General features: G+C 42.8%; 1 protein-coding gene across 1 annotated transcript in view; it reads left to right on the top strand.

The window, feature by feature from the left end:
- The window catches only part of KCNH5 (potassium voltage-gated channel subfamily H member 5), a 234939-nt gene extending 219256 nt beyond the window's left edge, over positions 1 to 15683 (top strand). The window contains exon 11 of the mRNA XM_067554914.1: positions 14526 to 15683. Coding sequence (XP_067411015.1) covers positions 14526 to 15470 — 945 coding nt within the window. The 3' untranslated portion in view covers positions 15471 to 15683. The remainder of the gene's footprint in view (positions 1 to 14525) is intronic.
- The last annotated feature ends 5644 nt before the right edge of the window (positions 15684 to 21327 follow it).

The raw sequence follows: 21327 nt of genomic DNA, 5'->3' as shown, positions 1-21327 counted from the left end.
TGTTTGGCTTGGCCGTGTGAGGACCTATTGTCAGAGATGTTAAATATTTTAAAAATGCTTCCCAGCTTTATCAATTAAATGCAGAAATGTGCCCAAGCAAATACCCACAGCTGAACACCACGCAACTTTGGGCTGTCTGACATCCTGATCCAGATTTTCCAGCTTGAGCCGAACCATAGTGAATAAAAGCGATCTTCTATTCAATCTTTACACAATAAGGTTTTTTTTTAATATTGAGCTACACTTAGGGAACATGGATGGGACACCATCCTGGCAGTCTGGAGAGCTTGGTTCTATTCCTCGCTCTGCCATTGACCTGCTGAGTGACCTTGGGTAAGTCATGTGACCTCTCTGTGCCTCAGTTTACCCCTCTGTAGAAAGGGGCAGTCATGTTCGTGTAGCTTTATAAAGTACTTTATGACCCAGGGAATGAAGAGTGCTAACTTGGCACCAGGTATTATTATTATTATTATCAGGTTTTAATTTATGGTTAAGTAAAATTAGTTTGCAGGTTCTTTGGCATCCCTCTTCACACTTCACAAAGGTGCCATTCTTCAGCCAGGTGGCTATCACGCAGGAAGCTCAGACATGTTGTGCGGCTTCAGAACTACATTTCCAATTTGAATTCAGTGAGAGGTGTGTGTCAACTTGTGAATATGAAGGATTCTGCACCGAGCAAACTGGAGACAGCTTTCTTTGAAAGACCTTTTTATCCTCAGTGATTGATTTTCTGAGTCACGGTCTGGAACATCTCTGAACCACAGCAAAATCCTAATCAATTAATGCTGCTGTGTGTTGCAGCCGCCAACTAAGCCTCAACCAACTGGTGCCAATAATGGGTATTGATCCAGTGGCAAGTGGCAATTTGTTAGCGCCATTTGTGCCTGCTTTGTTTGTTTTGATGCTGTTCTCCTGGGAGGCCTCTGCTTGTCAATGAATGCCTTCTCCAGCTGCTGTGCTGGGGGGGAAGGGGGAAGAAAGCCCCTTGCTAATTATTAAGCCTCGTGGTTCCCAAGGCTGTAATGCTGATGGTGCTGATAGTTAAATGGCAGCCTCTCAAATGCAGGAGGGTCTGATCATGCTCAGACTCAGCTTGTTGAGTGGTGGTGTCAGTTAATTCAGTCAAAAATTGATTCACAACACCATAGAGCCAGTTTTGTAATTGTGAGCAAGGGCCACATGTGCTGTGATTCTTCTTGGTTATACAGTCCTAGGGTGAAATCCTGACCCCACTTAATCATAGCAAAACTCCCATTGATTTCAGCGAGGCCAGGATTTCACCTTAGGGGTTCAGTGTGCCTCCGTGTTCTAGAAAACAGCATGACGCTGTTTCATATAGGAGCTCTGAGTTATTCAGTGGACATCTCCCCAGAGAGTAGGAAATAGGCTCATGGAGGGAGGACAGCAATACTACTAAATGGATGAAAAATCCGTGGGTTGGACTTTTCATTGCTCTGATTTGGCCACTCAAGGGAATAAAGGGGAGTAAAGCCCCCCTGCCCTTTGCTCCCACTTGCAGCTCCATCTCTGGATGTGGGAATAAGGGGGAAAGCAAAGACTGACTCCCTGATGCTCCCTATTGTGAGCAAGTGGGCAGGGAGGGAGAGAGAAGGCTGAGGAGCGGGGGGAGACTCTGCTCCTCCCTCTTCCCGCCACACAGTATGGGTTTATCTACACAAGGATGTTATTCCAGTATAGGTCAGGGTGTGAATTCAAAGTACTATAGCTTTCCAGGAAAAGAGTGTCCGCACAGGGAGTTGTTCTGGAATAGCTATAGCGGAATAGCTAATTTGGAATATTTATTTCAATCAATATAGGTAAGCCTTAAATTGCATCCTGAAAAGGGGTCTGACTTACTGTCCCACATCAGGACAAGGGGGTCTCAGAAAAGGAATTGTGCCTCTCTGAGTCTCAGTTCCTCCCTGGAGCTTCTCTGGAGGCAGTGCAGACACGTGAGCCAAGCCTAATGTCTAGATCTAGCCGTATGTGAGGACTGAAGCATTTTAGGTATGCCAGGGTACAACTTACAGGTCATCACCTTTCTGAGCTTGGCTGTTATATTAGTATTTCAAATAACGGTGACTGTTTGTATGTTGAATTTCCATCTTATTGACTACGGTTGTGTTGGAGAAACAGTTACTTTGTGTTTGGCTGGTTTGGAAACCCAGTAAAACAGCTGCTGTTTTGTTATTAAGGATGAAACAGGAAGAAGTGTTCTCAACAGGTGAGACGGGGCAATGGTCATATGTTTCCCTAGCCAGTTACAGTGCACTCATTTAAGAACCACTGCAAATCTCAGCACTGTCCAAGGTGCAAGAAGTCCTTCTTTAAATGTGCCTTCAGAACTAGAAACCCAGAGTACAGCAGACATTAATAAAACCATTAAAAAATCTGTGCCTAATTTCCCCCTGAGAAAACAAGGGGAGAAATCCACATTGTGAGATGTCAGTCACATTGCTTAATGCACAGATACCATGACGATGGGTACGGCATAAAAAAAAACAATAGAACAGAATGGCCAGTGTTTAAAAACATGTTTTGCACTAATATCTGCAGTTGCATTTCTCTGCAAAATGGTATGAACAACGGTAAAAACAAATGATTTTTTCTTGCAGGCTGCAAATGTCAAAGGGTGTCACTTAAAGTGAGGTTGGTTTGACGTCTAAAAACATGTGGTGTGAGACTTTCCTGTCCTCAGAACATGTGCTTGCAATAGCTCAAGGAACTTAATGTTACCCAAAAGTGTGGGGGGCGGGTAACTTTATTCCCTAATTTAAAAGCATAGCATATCTCTAATTAACCTTGTTCTGATATCTCATTTAGGATCCAGTGCCCATCACTCAAGAAAAAGGACCAATTCATCCTTACACCGGTGCAATGTGGGTGTAAAATGCTTTTATTCTGATTTGGTAGCGTTTCACAACCAGTTTGCATGGGTCTAAGTCAGCGGTTCTCAATCTTTTTGGGCTCAGGATCCATTTGGAAACCTTGATGGCCTGTCACAACCCAGTAAATAGACTTAGTGCAGAAAACACCTGGCTTACTAAATATTTCTTACCCACCATATATAATATATACATTAAAGTAATAAATACCAAGTATTTAATAGGTACACTGTGCGAACCATAGCGGTCGCTCCTGTCCTGCGGGGCTGGCAGGACTCAGCACCCTGCTCTAGGCATTGCAACCTCTGGGCTTACAGCACCACATAGGTTTGGCTCAGCCCCACCGAGGGGAAACTGGCCAGACCCATTTTGTGTGAGTGGTGTCGTGACCTGACGCACAGCGTCATGGCGCCACTCACTCAAGTTTGGCCTGGCCAGCCCCTCTGTCATCATGACAGAAGGGCAGCAGGGCCAAACCTGAGTGGTGCTGTGACTCGTGCACCAGACTGCAATGCCTGGAGCAAGAGCCGAGCCCACCCAGTCTCACAGGACCATTGCTTCAGGAGCTGCCACTGTGGGTGACTACAGGGTGGGTAGTGCAACCCCCCAGGGTCTCCCACATCCCTGAGTGCAAGAGCCAACCTCCTCCCCTTCTGGGCCTCCTCCAGGACCCTTTAACACATTCTGGTGACCCAATTTTGGGTCACAACCCACAGTTTGAGAAACCATGGTCTAAGTGACTCAACACAACATAACGCTAGTTTTCACTGCTGTGTTAGCTTGAATTATCTACACTCGACTTAACTCCTCTTGATTTAACCTAGCTTGAGTGGGAGCAGTGACACGGCAAAACTGCACTCGAGTTGCACAGAATAGCTGTATCCCTGCTGTATTACCAGCTCCAGCATCAGCAGCATCCCAGATTCAACCCAGATCCCCTGGTGTGCCAGCCTGCTTGAGTTTAAAGCATCACTTAACTGAAACCAGAGATTTTTGTGTGCACATGGGAGTTGGTTGGGGCAGTACTTAAGTTACACCTCGAGTTAACACTGCCTTCAGGACAAGCCTATAGAACTGGGCCCTTAATCTTAACTAACTTAATCCCACTAAAGGGTAACCTTTAATTGTATTTTAATTTAATCTCTCAGTCTGGGCACTGTAGAATATACAGGAGAAAATTTAAAATAGCCTCTCATTGTTATCAGCCAGTGATCAACCTCTCGCTGTTATTAAATGCTTTAGCAAAGCACGTGATGTATGGGACTGAAATCACAGCTTCCTCCTCTTCAAGCTAGAGGTGTTTTAAAATAGTTCAGTAGAAACTCAGATCTCCATCAAGCATATGACAGACAGGGCCATATTTTCAACTAGCTGTTCTTTAATATGCTTGCCTGTTTGCAAATGGAGATCAACCTCATTTGCTCCGTCTGTGTGCAGGGATCCCACTCAGTAAATTCAAGTGCAGATTGGTCATACATGCAGATTGGAAAGTGGCTGAAAAATCTGGCCTATAGTACGGCACAGAGCAAGTAGTAAAGCAGTGATGGGGGGTTGGAATCTTGTAAATTGCCTATAGGGTGGGTATTGTGAGTTTCTCCTGCTCGATCTCCCCCTTTCAGCATTCCCTTACCTTTTTTTACACGTTACAGGAAGCTACTTAGGGAGTAAGTTATATGTGCTGGGTGTTGCTGCAGAAATGAGATTAACTCCTGAAGTGCCTACCAGCACTTTGGCAGAAATGCCTATCAGCGCCTTGTTGAAGTGTCTACCCCAGTTTGTTTTGTCCTCAAATGGTATTTTCTTTGTTTTTTTAATGGAAATCTTCACACCTCTCAACAGTCAATTCTATAATAGTTTATGATGAAACTACATGAATACGGTTTCTCTGCAGCAAAATTAAAATGTCCCTGGCAGGAAGCCTCTTTTCTTTGCATGCTATAATATCTATGTAGTCCGGATCAATGAAAATTTGCAAAAAAGGCTATTATTTACAGCCTCTTTCAAGCAGCCAGCAGACTAAGCCACAGAAATCTTCTTTTCTGCCTAAATCCAGCATGAAAGATTGTTCCTGAAGCATTCCTATTCTAGAGATTAACTAATTGCGCTGTAATCAATCATTTTCATTGCATGGCCACATATAGTGATTTCTTCCCTCCATGCAAATGGAGCAATGTTTTAAAGGCAAAACACTGCTCTCGGTACAGGAGGATTAAGCAGAATTTATTGGAGACCAATTAAAATACTGGTTAGAATAATTTTTTTTCTGAGGCTGAATTTCACATCGAAGTAAAGATATCTGAAGAGTACACAGTGCTGAAGAACAATAAAACCATCATTTCCAGCCATCCATTATACATTTCCTGGAGTTTAAATTAATAGAGTGAGCTAAGAAGTCATAAAGATTTACAGGGGAACAAACAGAGGGAAGCAGCCACAAGCAGGAGTTTGAAATGTGTGTGCAGTTTTTGCATTAGGAAAGGTGCACCGGTGACACTGCACATAAGTTTCATCTTGGTGCTTGCAGCATTAGCTTTCCTTCATTTCTGCACATAAAGGCCAAATCCTACCGGTCTATAAAAAGCTGTGTCACAAAGACGAGCAGAGCTTTTGCTGTGTGCCATCTGCTCGCATGGGAACCCTGCCAGCGCAGGATTCTAAATGACTGGCCTTCCTACGTGGAAAGCCTTCCATTGATTTTAATGGAAGTCGGATCAGACCCTTAATGCGCTGCAACGTTCTTTGCTGCTGCTTTGCTGTTGACACAAATTGTCTGTTTGTCCTTCTGCAGGCTGCGTCTGCACTTTTTGGCTTGGGAATTAGCTGTTCCCATCCCTCCAACCCTTAACCGTCACCCATCAGGCTGTGCTGCATGTTCACATTTCTGGCTGCAGAGATCCGCTCACCTGGCATTTTCCACAGCCTTCTCTCCACTGAGCATGCAGCCCAGCACAATTGTGGCGAGTGGATTTCAGTTCTCTTAGGAATTATCATGAAGTCTCTAGGGTTCTGCCTTCAGTCCCTCCCACACCCATTTAAGCCTTTCCATTGGGCATGCTTTACATGGAACAGTGGCAGGACTGGGGGCTGACTGTTTAGCCTAGCGATGGGTCCATTTTCTTCAGTGGGACAAAATAGCATTTTTACAAGATCTCTCTTGGTATTAGCGTCGTCGTTATGTGATATATTCTCCTATGCAAAAGTTATTTGCCTCCCCCTCTGCCACTTCTGAAATACAAGTGGGTGTCTGGAAAGACTCACTGATATCTGTGACTGGAAAGGGAATGCACGCCAGGCTTAAACTGCCAAAAAGACCCCAAAACCCTGGAATGGGGAGAAAACAAGCAAGCAAACCAATACCCCCAAGGGAATCAAATATACTTTTTCAGAAAAAAAAAAACCATTGTAGGCTTGAAGGCTGTTTGCATGATCTGCCCCATTCCCTGGGTTGGCAAAAGCTCCCACACTCCAGCTTCTGTACTGTGGAAGGTAAGGCATAGTTTTGTAATTACAGTTGATTTTGGCAATAGAATCTACAATCTACAGTTGAGCCGCTGTAACACTTTAGTGTAGATGCTAATACACCGATGGGAGAGCTTCTCACGTTGGTGTACTTAATCCATCTCCCCCAGATGTGGTAGCTAGGTCGATGGGAAAAGCTCTCCCATCAACATAGTGCTGTTTACATGGGGGGCTAGGTCAGCATAACTACGTCACTCAAGGGTGTTGATTTTTCACACTCTGGAGCGATTTAGTTATACCCATATTGGTCTGTAGGCCGTAGTGTGAGTAGGTCACTTAAGTGTTTGTCAACACAGCGGTATGTCTATACATACAGCAGTGCTGCAGCACAGCCGTACCAATACAGCTGTGCCACTGCAGCACAATTTGGTGAAGACACTATGCTGACAGGCGAGAGCTGTCCAATCAACGTAATCAAATCACCTCCACGAGTGGCTGTGCACATAACCGCTTATGTCGGTGTAACTTATATTGCTCAATGGGTGGAATATTCACACTTCTTTGAATAGTAACAGGGTAGGGCAGAACGTCTGGAGAATGGATGGAGAAAGGAGAACCTCTGCATGTCTCAGGCTTAGACTAGTTTTCCCATCCTTCATTCCTGCCTCTTACTTCAAGGTTTGTCTTTAGGTTTGGTTATGCTGCACTCTACCTGCTGGGAATGGTTCTGCATCAAATGTAACTATTGCTCAGTGTTCGTCACAGCTGGTAGAGTCTCTCTTTGGAATTGGCCCAGTATTGGGTTGGATTAACATTCAGACTGAATTACCTTTCATTACACTAGAGGATGGAAGACAGATCAGGGTTTAGATAAGCATGGAGAATCTCCGATTACTGCTATCTCTTCTGTTCTTGCCTTGTAGATAAACACAACTCTTCAGTTTCCGAGAGCTGGCAGTCAGTTAACCTTTACTTAACCTTCACTAGCACAATAATCAACCTCACCCTCCAAGCCTCCCAAATAGCCCAAAAACAAATACCTCACAGGAAAAGAAAGCAGCAGCCACGTCTAACAACACAGCTTTGTGTCACAGGACACGTGTTCATAGTCCTTTGCACAAAGAAAATGAGTTCTGACACTGAATTCCCATCACATTAAGAGGTTTAGCACTTGCTGTGAAAAGGGAGTATGCTTCCATACCCCTTGAAAAGTGCTGGACATAGAGATTAATTTAGTTTCTTCCAATTAAGTTCCTCCGGGGTCTTTTTCTGTTCCCAGTGCTTGTCTTTGGAAATGTCTGTGTGTAACCTCTCGTAGAAAGCGTTGGGGGAAGAAGAACTAGCTCTCCCAATTTAAATGTTTAAAATAAGCAGGACACCGTTTTCCAAGGAATTTCAGCTCTTATGGTCTATGCGTTATTCTGGGTGTTTAATAATTCTATTACAGGAGTGTCTAGCAGCCCCACTGTGCTAGCACTATACTTACTTACAGAGGGGTAGAGCGTTTCTACCCTGAAGAGCTTGCAGTCTAAATAGGCAAGAGGGGCAAAGGTAGGATGGGAATCAGAGTATGAAATGGTTTGCCCAAGGCCACACACTAGTTCAGTGGCAAAGCCGGGAACAGGACCCAAGTCTCCTGTCTCCCCATCCAGTGCCTCCTCCACTGCCTCCAATGATACTCGAGGTTCTGCCAAGATGCATGTTTCAGGACCAAGTTTTAGCAGAGGCAGAGGTGTGTGACACACGCGTCCACTTTTTCATGCACAAAGGCAGGATTTTCTTGCATAGAGGTGAGTGTAGGTGCGTGCTTTGCTTTTAGAAAATATGGCTCTGTTATGTATGGTAACTGGATACTTCTGGACTTCTAAGTAATGTCTTGATTCCTAAGCCTCCTGTGCATCTATCATTCAAATTTTGTGAATTCAGCATTCTTCCTTCTTGAATTGAGCTTCTTCAAATCCTGCCAGGGTTTAGTCAGTTTAAAAAGGCTCACAGCAAGTAGAAAACATGGGTTGAACTTACCAAAGACCCAAACTCTGCCCAGCCCCTAGTGTGTTTGACAAGTCAGCTGAGAGTCAGAATCTAAAGCCGAAAGGGAGCATCGGATTGTCTAATCTGACCTCCTGAACATCTCAGGCCACCAGCACCACTCAGCACCCTTACACTAAACCAAACAAGCAAAATTAGACCCAAGTATTACAGCCCACCGTTAACCTGTGTACAGCATTTGGCAGAATGGGGCCCCAGTCCTGGTTGGGGCTTCTAAGAAGAGCCACAGTACCAATAATAAATAATAATTCTTTGCTTGTGTGTATTGAATTTCTAATTACTGCGATCTTGAATTACCCCCTTGTAATCAACTTCCAGGCTGTGTAGCCCCCTTTTCTTACCATCCTGTTTCATGACCGCAGCCACTAAACTCTGGCGTGGAACTCTGTTAAATTCTTGTTGAAAATCGAAGTGTGTAACCTCTCCTGAATTTTCCATCAGCGTCGTTACGTTTAAAAGGGGGCAGGCTGAAAAACATATAGTTCAATGCAAGAGGAATGATGTTAAATAGGACTTTGCCTGTGTGTGGGCAACCACCAAAGATTTTAACTCCGGTCTATCTATACAGCAGGTTTTCTTATAACAAAGAGCTGTGACCTACAGCCATATCACTTTGTGCCGTGAACGCATCCGATTTCTCACAATAAACAGGGTTGGACAAGTGTGATAGTTAGATGGGAGACCTCAAGTAATGCCTGGTTGTTGCAGGAAATAGTACTGATGATTTAGTCGGCTGCATTCTTTCCTCTGAGTTAATACTGAATGAATGCCCAGTTGGTAGGGCTCTTTTGGATTATATGTAAACCCAAAGTCTTGATAAATCCTGTGGCACTTCTCAAAGAATTAATTCTGGCATCCTGGCCAAATTGCAGTTCAGGTAATTTTATTCTCCTGACCTATAATTCTCTCTGCTCTTCCAGGTAGCTATAGTATATTTAGTTTCCTAGCCTATATTGTTATTCTGTTGTGAACTATTTATAAAATGTTACATTTCACTGGAGAGGTGGCTGCATTTCAGTAGTGGGTGACGTGATTTCTCTATGTAGCATAGTTCGTATATAAATTTAATATTGAAAAGCACTTTAGTATCCTTTGGGGGTGAAAAACACTATATAAATATGCCTTTAACACATCTACTTTCAATATTCTTGGTAGATTTTTTTCTTTTTAGGAAGTAAAAATTTCAGTAAGTGTGCTGAGTATCTGTTTGAAAAATGATGCTGCCTTCATTTTTTCTTTTGTCCAGCTGAGTAAATTAAAAATCCAAAATGCATCGGTGATGGGAGAGATTCACTTACCCCAGTCTCCATTTAAAACAATAATAATGTCTGAGAGCATTAAAAAAGCCAACATTTTTCAAAGGATGCCATTCCTGGAGCATTTCCTCACAGCTGATTCCAAGTGTGGGATAAGGAGAACAGACTCCCCCCCCCCCCCCCCCCCCCCCCCCCCGCCATTCTTTTGATCATAAAAACTGGTTTACATGCTGCCTGACCAACAATGTAGTGCCCTCTTTAGGTGATTCTTGCTTATCCTTTGCCACATTGCAGACTGGCTTTGATTTATATTAGGTTTAATTACCAATCATGTACCACATTCTTGCAATTAAGGACAACAGTGATCCCAGAGACAATAGCCATCGTAGGTTGGACAGACACCACCACCCTGAAATGGAGAAACAAGAAAAAGTTCGTGCTAATGCTAATCTTGCTATGACTAGAATGAAAGTGCCTCAATATTTGGAGGGATCACCAGGTCAGAAAGGTGCAAATTAGCTTCACACCTACTCTGTGCACCCTGCACATGTCACAATTGTGATGATATCTGTCGTTCCTCCCCCACCCGCTGCGCGTGTATGTCAGAAATGTGCTAAGCCAGGTCCTCGGGTGATATAAACTGGCATACCTCCATTGAAGTCTATTTAGCTATGCCAGTTTACATCCACTGAGGATATGGCCTGCTGTTTTGTTTTTTGTTATCAGATCCTACCTGATCATACTGGAGCCAGTCAGGATGAGTGGGTTGATCAAATACTTAGGAATGTTTGTTACTGTGGCTGAATTAATTGCTTATTACTTAGGGTTTTAGACATGTTTTGAGCAATTGCATGAATATCATTTGGCCAGCAGCTCATTTCTGGAGCATGAATGACTTGGGGTTCACCAAATATTGTATTAACCAAGATCTCAGAGACTGTGGTGAAGGTCACCTAGAAAGACAGAACCCAAAACCACGTGTCTTAGTGTTGCCCATATCTAACATTTATGTGGATAAGCTGCTCTTGAAAGATATCTCCCATATATTAAATAGAGAAAAACATTAATTTTCTGGAGCTCCGAGGGATTCCACTTGAGGAGGATAAAGTGTAGACTCTGCTTAATCAGCAGGCAATTGGTCTTTCGTGTGTAGTCACTGTAGAATGTAACAGTCATGTTTCATTCTGCTCTGTGTTTAAAGTTAACCACGGGCCAGGACCCTTTTGTACACGGCAGTTGAAAAGAGAATTAAAAAATCAGACTGGAATGAAAAAAGGGCGTGTTGTGTTCATTGAACTGTGAGCGTTTGGTCCTGGGGAAAACAGAGAAATCAATCTAAGTTGAAAACAGGACCATGGTCAATGTTGTTTGTGTTCTATTAGTAACGGGTAGTGAAGAGCAAGACGTGCCCTGATTTATTCTTGTCACCAGTCTACCTGTCTTTGCTGGCTGCGGGAAGGAAATTCTAACAGTTCATTCCTATCAATCCAGGTTGTCCCTGTGCTGTAATACCTAGTGGAAGCTGCACCCTGTAATGTACCATAAGTAGAGTGACCCCTGAACGCTTTCCTTGGGCAGGAATGTGAGAGTCCGTCCTTGTGTAGCTGTGCCAGCGCTCCAGCAGTGGCAGCCCTTGGGGAACTTGGGGATTGCTCACTACTGCAGAGCAAGATGCTGAAAAGGACCAGAGATGGGCATGAAGGAAAAATGAAGTTATAACTCCACATTGCCCTTGTACAAACCATACAGCAGGGCTAGCAGACCTGCAAGAACGGTGGATGAAGCAGATTGCTCATATCCTGTGTTCACGGAGGAGCCTTTCTGGAATTATTGTTATATTAGTAATATAGGTACCAGCAAACACTAATGTAGTGGTAAATTCCTTTATTAAATCCAAAGTCCAAATAATATTTATGCAACTGATCCAGACATGTCTAAAACGTTATGCTGTATAATAAACAAGTCTGTTAGTTTCTTGGCCGTTTCTGGCCTTAGCTAAAACAAGATATGGCTGTTGGGCCTCTTCCTTTTCAAATAAAACCGGCCCCAGGACATCTAGTCCACCCCTGCTCAAAGCAGGACTAACCTCTGCTTGTCATCCCAACCAGGGCTTTGTCCAGCTAACAAGGATGGAGCCATTGCAATTAATACGCCATGCAGTAACAAACATTTCTAAGTATTTGATCAACCCACTTGTCCTGGCTGGCCCCAGTATGATCAGGTAGAATCTGGTAACCGACTCTTTTATGCTGTATAATAAACAAGTGGTGTTATATTGACCATTATTATCTTAGCTAAAAGCCAGGTTTTGGACTGTTCAGGATTGCCCCCTTTCTTGGCCGTTTCTTGGCCTTAGCTAAAACAAGATATGGCTGTTGGGCCTCTTCCTTTCAGATTGTTTTAAATGTATGGATGGCTCCACCTGGCATTTTATCTTGTCACACAGGCCCATATTTTAAGATAACACTCACATGTTAGAGGTTACTATAAGTTTATTATATTACACACAACTTTTTTTTGTCTCTTAAAACCAGTTTTGATAATTAGAGGCCCTTCTTTTTTATCAGCCACATTTTAAGCTTAGCATCCTCCAAAAATCTGTCTTGCTAGCTGTTACAGTGTTTTAAAGTTTTGAACCTATTTTCTTGCTTAGCTGCCTACATTTTTACACAATTTAATAAGAACATACATTTTCTTACCCAAGATAAACTAATCTTAACCTTTTTTATTCTAAAACCTTCCTGAAAACCCAGAAAGGGACTGTGTCTGCGCAAGACTCAGTTTCCACAATCCTCCTCCTGGGCCCTGGCACTACACAAAGCAGTGGCATAACTGCTACAATCTGGCAAGGATGGGGAAGGAAACCTTCAACCTCTTTGTGAGACACCCTTTTGAATACTCCACCTGTCAGCCGTTGGCTTGGGTACACAGCTGTGCACGTTCAGTGTTCTGTGATCAGAGAAATGTGTGTATGCTCTGCCTAAGTAGAAGATCTCCTTTTGAAAAATAACAAACCCTCTGTATCTTCATTTAGAGACAGTGGCTTCAATTAAATGTAATTACTTCCCTCCTTAATCAAAGGCAGCTTCCATTAAATGTATTTTTTGTCCTCTGTGGCTTGCAGGATAGAGGTGAGGCTACTGCATGGGGGCAGGCGTGAATCAAGGGCAGCTTCTAAATAAAGATATGAATGTATTGCATCTAGGTCTGATGAGTCAAATGAAAACATCTTCCATGAGTCCATGCCTTTTAAACTGGACATAACATGTTTATTATAACTTTCTAAATTATTATAAGCAGCTGCATCTACTAGCAGCCCACAAGGATATATCTACCGTATTTGAAAAGTTTCTGTGAGGAAGCCGTGGGAGCTTTGATCTCCACGTTGATTTCAGATTAACTCAGGGAGCAGTTGTTACTCCATTCAAGCCAATGCAATAAGCCTTACATCTTAAGACGGTTTCATTTTATGTGAGGCTTGAAAATAAATATGTGTTTGCATATACAGGCAGATCTTGGAAGTATATATTTTAAAATATTTAATTATTGCCACATATTGCTATGATTTATTATTATGGCCACTGGTGTGCTGTGTTCACTGCCTATCATGCCACCCTGTCTCACTTTTTCCTTGTATTCCCTTGTCTCTCTGTCTGGATACATCTATCTCATCTTATGTTTAGATTGCAAGCTCTTTGGGACCAGGGCCTGTCTTTTTGTTCTGTGTTTGTACAGCATCTAGCACACTGGGGTCCTGGTCCATGACTAAGGTTCCTAGGTGCTACACCAATACAAATAATAAATAATCATAATCATAAAAGACTGGGTTTTACTTTGTAAAAAAGTGGAATCAACTGTGCACCCAAAATCTGTTTTAAAATGGTCATGCTGAACCATTTGATGAAAGCATGTGCTCCATTAATCATTCACGCCACAGACAAGGGAGATTTCCTGTTCTGCCTTCATTCAAAAAAAGAAAGAATCCCAAACTAGCAAAATGTGACTGAGGCATTTTACCAAAAAAGTTTGGGTTCTGATAAATGTCCCCCTTTGGAGTGTTTTGTTTGTCACGTTGCCCTGGTTTGTTCAGTTCAGCCTTTGGGGCGGGTGCCACTCAACCACTTTGCATAAGCAAATGCAATAAATTTCATCCATCCTATCCTTGACTCCCGTTCCACCGCCCTGTGACTAGATCTGCCCCATTTTGTGTCTATCCATGACTCTCTTTCCGTGGCTAGGTCCGCTCCTTGATTGTCCCATTTTCTTGCTACCAATTCACAATAGTTCTTTGGATCTCGCTGATTACATCCCTAACTCTTGCTTACCTCACATCTCCTTCATTTACCTCCCATTTTCTCCTGTGGTTCCCCACTGCCAGTCTATCCACATTCCAGTTCTTATGCGCCTTCTGTTTAGCTCCCTTTACGTAAGTCCTGTTTTCTCCTAAAACACAAAATAAAGACCAGTTAGTCAGGTCATTTTATATTTTTAGTTCCAAGGCAATACCTGAGCTTGAGCTTTGGGCTCATTCTGCCAGAGAAGCTTGTGGTACGATATTGTAATACACTACAACGAATTACCCTTAAAAAATCCACACTTTTGAATTACTTGACACCTCCAAACTGTGGACATTGCAAGCCTGTGTAACCCTATGCTTCTACCTCTGTTACCCTCATTATCCCGTGCTCCCTCCATTATTGGTTTGTTTGTTTATTTTGTTACACACACTTGTCTTAAATTGAACTGGGAGCTCTTCAGGGCATAGACTTTGTTGATCAGGACTATGCTGTTTCTACACCTTTAAATTATATTAGTCATACTTTGGTGTGCAAAATCCATTGTCTTCTCACCATGTTTTTGGGTTTATCCCTCACAGATTATTTTCCGGAAAATCAGCGATGTCAAGAAGGAAGAAGAGGAGCGCCTGCGCCAGAAGAATGAAGTGACCTTGAGCATCCCTGTGGATCACCCTGTGCGAAAGCTCTTTCAAAAGTTCAAGCAGCAGAAGGAGATGCGGAATCAAGGCACAACGCACATCGATCCAGAGAGGAACCAACTTCAAGTAGAGAGCCGTACCATGCAGAACGGAGCCTCCATCACAGGCACAAGTGTGGTCACTGTGTCACAGATCACACCCATCCAAACGTCCCTGGCTTACGTGAAAACCAATGAGACAATCAAGCAGAACAACAGGGATGCAATGGAGCTTAAGCCAAATGGCAACACTGAAAAATGTCTCAAAGTAAACAGTCCCATCAGGATGAAAAATGGGAATGGGAAAGGGTGGCTTCGACTGAAGAACAATATGGGAGCCCAAGAGGAGAAAAAGGAAGACTGGAATAATGTCACAAAGGCTGAGTCGATGGGGCTATTGTCTGACGACCCCAAGTGCAACGACTCAGAGAACAGTGTAACTAAAAATCCTTTGCGGAAAACAGACTCTTGTGACAGTGGAATAACAAAAAGTGACCTTCGTTTGGATAAAGCTGGTGAGACTCGCAGCCCCTTGGAACACAGCCCTATCCAAGCCGATGCAAAACATCCCTTCTACCCCATTCCTGAGCAGGCCTTACAAACCACACTACAGGAAGTCAAACACGAACTCAAAGAAGATATCCAGTTGCTAAGCAGCAGGATGACTGCCCTTGAGAAACAGGTGGCAGAGATTTTAAAAATATTGTCTGAAAAGAACGTGTCCCAGACCTCTTCCCCCAAGTCCCATTTATCACCCCAATTGCCCCCCCAAATACCTTGTCAAGATATTTTTAGTGTTTCAAGGCCTGCATCACCTGAATCAGAAAAAGATGAAATCCACTTTTAACATATACTTACATCTATATATGTATACAGGATATATGCAATTGTGTATATATACCTTTATACATATATATGAGTATGTGTATACAGTAAATATATATATATATATATATTTTCACTTGCATCCAATATGACTTGAACACAACAAGGATTTTGATATGTAAATATTGCATGTCCAGCTGGATTCTGGCCTGCCAAAGAAAACAATTATTAACATAGATATTGCTTGTATAATATGCAGTTGACTGCATGCACACTTTACATTTATTTATAATCTCTATTATGTAATAAAAGGATTACTTTTGTTTAACAAAGGCAATGTTACTATTTAAAGAATCAGGGTCCAACCTGCCAGTGTTGCCATGACAGTTTTGATCTCAGGCTGGGTGAATTGAGCGTTTGTTTCCTCACAGTCCTCTCTGCTGAGTTAAATTGTAGATTAACAGGAGGCTAAGGACACGCTCAGTCTTCTATTAGAATCATTTCCTGGTATTGTTCCATTATGGTATCATGTACATTTGGTCATAGATTTATGTTTCCCATAAAGGAAGTGGAGGATTTGGCTGAGTTTCAAGGGACAGTGTATTTAACCTACATCAGGTGATCGTCTGAAATGTTGGAAATTATCACTGGGGTTGGTCTGCATGCACTGCATTTTATCTCAATTCCCCTCCTCTTCTTAACATTATACGTAAGAAACAATAAGAATGAATGATTATTTACAAAATAACAAAACAAAACATCTCACACACACGCCCTGTGTTTTTGGTGGGGTGGAAACTATTACTTGAAAGCCTCTTTTAACAACACGCTTCCTACTGAACTATTAGAATAATGTTATGTCGATTCTCGTAGCAACACTTACAGTGTCTGAGTCTGTCAGGGTCTGTCTACACTGCCATTAGATAGCCGTAGCTGGCCCGGGCCAGCTGACTCAGGCTCGTGGCGAAGGGGCTGTTTAATTGCAGTGTAGGTATTTGGGCCTGGGCTGCAGCGTGAGCTCTGAGACCTCCCAGCTCGCAGGGTCCTAGAGCCCTGGCTGCAGCCAGAGCCCAAACATCTACGCGGCAAATAAACAGCCCCTTATCCCAAGCCGCATGGGCCAGCCGTGGGTGTCTCATTGCCATGCAGACACAACCTCAGTGTCTTTATTAGAAACTCCAGTTTTTCAAGGGTTGATGGCAGCCCCCCAAAAATTGTGCCTGGCTGAGACGTCACACGGAAGTTCTCAGTGAGGGAGAGGGAAATCTGGGCTCAACCCGTGAGCTTGTAACAAGTGATTTCCAAAGCCTGACGTTAAACGATTGCATTAATTTTTTCCCCTTTTTCGAAGGAAGTCGGTAACTCTAAAATTGCCAGTAGGGAAAAAAAGATCAGGCTGTATATTCACTAAGGGTGAAATTCACTTCACTCATGTTGAGCCTGGGTAATAGGACGGTGGGAGGGAGAGCTGTGGGAGATCTGGAGAGATGAAATCCAACCCCAGCTGGGGCCTGATACAAAAGCCATTGAACTCGATGGGATTCTTAACCTTGACTTCAGTGGACTTTGGGTCAGGCTGAAGGTGCAGGAAAACAGCCCCTGCACAGCCAGTGGTATCGGGGCCATTAGATCCTATGGCCCCTCACCATAGTCCGTCAGCACCCTCAATGCTGGCTGGTGAGCAACCCCCCCGAGACCCCATATGCCGTGCATGCGTTTGCTTAGCTTCCAGCATCACATTCCTGCATTGCCAGTGCGTGCCATTAGTTCTGACGGGAACTTACACTGGCACTCTCCGCCATGGGTGAACTTACCCTGCTTGTTACAGGATTTTGAAAAAAATGCATCTCCCACACCAATGAGACTTTAAAATCTGTTTGGGCCTGATCCGCAGCTGTCCAAAATTGGCACAGATCCATTGACTTTAATGGAGCCACGCCAATTTACACCAGCTGCAGATCTGGGCAAATACTGCTTGTGCGGGTGCTTTTTTCAACAAAAGTGCCCATAGAAATTATAGAACATGTGCCGTTGCTGACCTAGACTGACACAATGGACCATGATGACTCAAACGGAGGAGTTCCATAATACACTTGTATGGCTTCCTGTGTCAAAATCCCACTTTCTAAAAAGTGCCTGCAGTAAATACAAATTAGCACAAGAAGCTTTTACAATCAGTCAGGTAAATTACATCAACTTTCACAATTAGAATGCATCCTTACCAGTTAGGTTATCAGAGCCATTGCTTTTTATCAGGTAACCTCAAAACAAAACAAAACAAAAGGTTCCCCTGTGCAAAATGAATCCTTTACAGTAGTGGAAGTTATAAACTCTCATCCCAGGGTGAACATGCCTCTTACTATGAAATCGAAATATGTAATTCCACAAAAGACCATAACGAAGCCAAAGACGTCATTGCGGCTGTTGTGTCAATTTTCATAGGTTTTTAGGACACAATTTTCTTTCTTTTTTTTTTCCCCCTGTGTGGATGGGGGAGGAGGAGATTCCACATAAACAATTAGGGACAATTATTTTCAAAGTCGGGTGCCTAAGCAGCCCAGTCACTTTGCTCAATTACATGCTTCCTTTTTGTGGCTGCGTTTTTGCATCTGCTGTTCATCTGCAGGCTCAAGTCAGGTAGCTGGAGATACACGGGACAATCACAGTTCATTTTGTGGATACAAGTTGCACTGGGAGAAAGGGAGGCCAGACTTAAGGGCATATATGTGCATAGAAGTGTGGGGGCTACATATGCAGCTGGAGCAAACATGCTTTTTGTGGGTATGTTTTAAATGCCAAGCTTTAAGATTTGGCCCTAAGTGTGCAACTTTAATCTCTGGTTAAAACTGATACACAGCAATTCATTTTCCTGGATCCCTCTCCAATGTGCCTAGCTGTTGCACATGTCAGGAATGTGGTTGGTAGTAGCAAACAAGCCATGTGTTACAATCTACTCATCTCCTCTGTCTTCCATTGCAGTGGAGCCAATGTGGTTTTGCTCTGCAGGCCTGAATGGCAATTCTCAGAGCCAGGGCAAAATTTTGGCCTCTAGGTGTGCTGTGGTGCACAGCTCAGCTGCGGCTCCCCGCACTTCAGCACAGAGGGTGAGGTTGGGAGTGGAACACACCAGGGCTAGATCCAGGCAAGCTGTGACTATGCTGATCACCAGTCACTTCCACAGTGGGGTAATGGCCCACTGGGTGTAGAAGCTGTTTGCCTCGAAAGGAGGATTTTTCTCCCTCCATCCCCCCAGAACCTCCCAATGAATAGTCCAATTACGCAGACTCTACAGGGAACTGGACTTTGACCCATGTGCACATAAGTCCCATTTCATATTAACGTCCTGTTACATGAATGAAACAGGAAGGGAATATGCCTCTGTGTTATTCTGCAGGATGTAGCAGGATGTGTTAGTTAGAAAGCTTTAGCCTTAACTGTGAATTACTTAGCTCTTTCTCTGCAACTAATGTTAAACAGAACTGCATGGCATGTAAAAGGATTTTTTTTACACTCTTAAATTTAGGTGTAACTTATGTGGCTTTACAATGAGAGAACATGTAACTAAACTAATCTGACCTTGAAAATTATTTGAGAGGACAGTATCGATTACAGTTCCAGTACAACTATACTGGTTAAAAATGCATACTGGCTAAAAGCTATGCATACTAGAAACTAGTAAATTCAGGAAACATACAAGGTTTTTCCAGGGTCAATGTCAATTCTTGTGCCTGTGCTGCTCTTACTCTATGATATGCCTAAATCATTGCAAAGATCCACTGAACCAGTTCATGTCCTGTATGAGGCAATACATACAGAGCCAAATTTTCAACAGGAGTGCAATGGCTGTTCCTACAAAACACTAACTGGGGCATGCAAATTGGATACTTGAAGGCACATTTTGCAGATGCAAACTTTGCAGCTCCCTTTTGGAAAATTTGGCCCATACATTTTTTAAGCACTTTGACTATACATTAAAATAATAGCACATTACATGTTGTTTCATGGAGTAGCTGCCTTCAAGATCATTTATCCTTTTTTCCAGTCCCCCTTGTTCTGTTGTTTGCATGATGTGGCTGATGGTGATGTTGAATGGGATATACTCTTTTCATTAAGGATGCATGAATTTGGTGAACACTGTAAATATCACTCTAATTTTCTAAGCAGGGCAATACAGTGATCTAATGATCCACATAAAACGTAACTAAAAATGAAATCTACTTTAGTAAGTGCAATAATTAATAAAACAAACAAAACATTCTGTGATGCCTGAATCAGCGCTCAGGTAGATATATATATCATTTAGGGAGTACTCAGTTGCATGCGTTAAGTTTCTTTCTGAAATCTGTACAAATGCTCCTGCTGCATACTAGTAATAGTGATAATTCTTGGCATTTAAGTAGCACTTTGAACACAAAAAGTGTTCACACATAAGTGGATTTTATTTTCTGGACAAGATACTAGTGGGGAAAAAAGGTATAAATAAAATCAAGCACTTTCCAATGCAAATGAAACAGCTTAAATAATATTTTCACATATTATAGACACGATTTGAGAAGAACTGTAGAATTATATCATGGAAATAGCTCAATAATTCAATTCAATTCAATAGTTTGAATTATTAACCCACTGAAAAATTTGGAGATCTTGGACAAAGAAACTGTTCTGGATTGGGTTGAAAGGCCAAAATGTTTTGCAACATTTGGGTTAATTGAAATGTTTTCTTTGGATAAAGTAATTTTGAAATGAAAATTTGAAGCTTTCCATTCCAAAAATGCTAAAAAAGGGGATATTTCAACATTTTAAAAATGGGTTCTCCAATTTGTGTCCTAAACAAAATAGATAGGATTGGAGGAGAGGGGAGGAAATTGTTTGTATTGAAACAGCATTTCAAACCTGTTGAAAGCAAAACCATTCGATCAGTAATGCCAGCCATGCCATTTTACTGTTGGTTTTCAGAGTAGAACCTCGCGTTTAATCTCTTGAGTAAATAAATACTCCACTATGAGGCCCTCAGACCGATCTATAGTACTTCCTAATCCTGCTCCCAGGATACCTTGAGCAGAGTATTTGAGAAATGGCGGTGCGGGGCTCCTCAGATAAAGACCCAAATCTGCAAGGTAATGAGCCTTAACCTCTGTGTGAGCAGAGAGTGCTCTATATCTCTGAGGACTGGAAAGAGGTAGTTTATATTTTTCTTGTCTTTTCTGAAACCTGAAATCCTCACTCTCTGGGAGTTCAAGGAAGGGACCAGAGCATTTGTCTATGTCTGACCGAATCACCTTGGCCCCTCACCTGAACCTTTGCAGAACACATTGACTTTGGTAAGCTCCATGGGAGTGTATGGTCTGTCCATTTGCAAGATTGGGGCCAAGCCCATGTCTGTAGACCCTGACTCTGAGACTCACTGCTGCGGGTTATTTTTTCTGTTTAGACGTACCCTTAGGCTACTAAGTGCCTCAAGCATAGCTCCTCCAAGGTATTTAGGTGCCTAACTCCCTTTTAAATCAATGAGAGTTAGGTGCCTAAATTCATTTGAGGATCTGGGCAACAGGGCAATGTTTGACAATGGGACGTAGGCCCAGTCTACACATGGTCTTTGCCCCAGTGTGTTGGCTAAAGGTGTGATTTGAGACTAGGCCATTGCCAGCCTTAAAGTGGATGTAGTTGGACTGGGATAAAGGTGCCTTACACTTGTATAGCTTGTTCCCCTTCCTATACGGAGGCACGTTTTGATTGGTGTAACTGTGTCCATATGAGAGGGTTGTACTGCTTTAACCATGTGGGTATAGTCAAAATGGTACAACCTTGGTTCTGTAGACAAAGCCATAGGCTCCTACGTTCCTTATGGATCAGTTTTGAAAGTTGGACCTGAAAGCTAT

The sequence above is a fragment of the Emydura macquarii genome, unplaced genomic scaffold (assembly GCF_026122565.2).
Source record: "Emydura macquarii macquarii isolate MOO-44397 ecotype Brisbane River unplaced genomic scaffold, CSIRO-AGI_Emac_v2 contig_1551, whole genome shotgun sequence".
NCBI lineage: Eukaryota > Metazoa > Chordata > Testudines > Chelidae > Emydura > Emydura macquarii.
The sequence above is the reverse complement of the archived record's forward strand: the minus strand, read 5'-3'. Positions and strand labels throughout refer to the sequence as shown.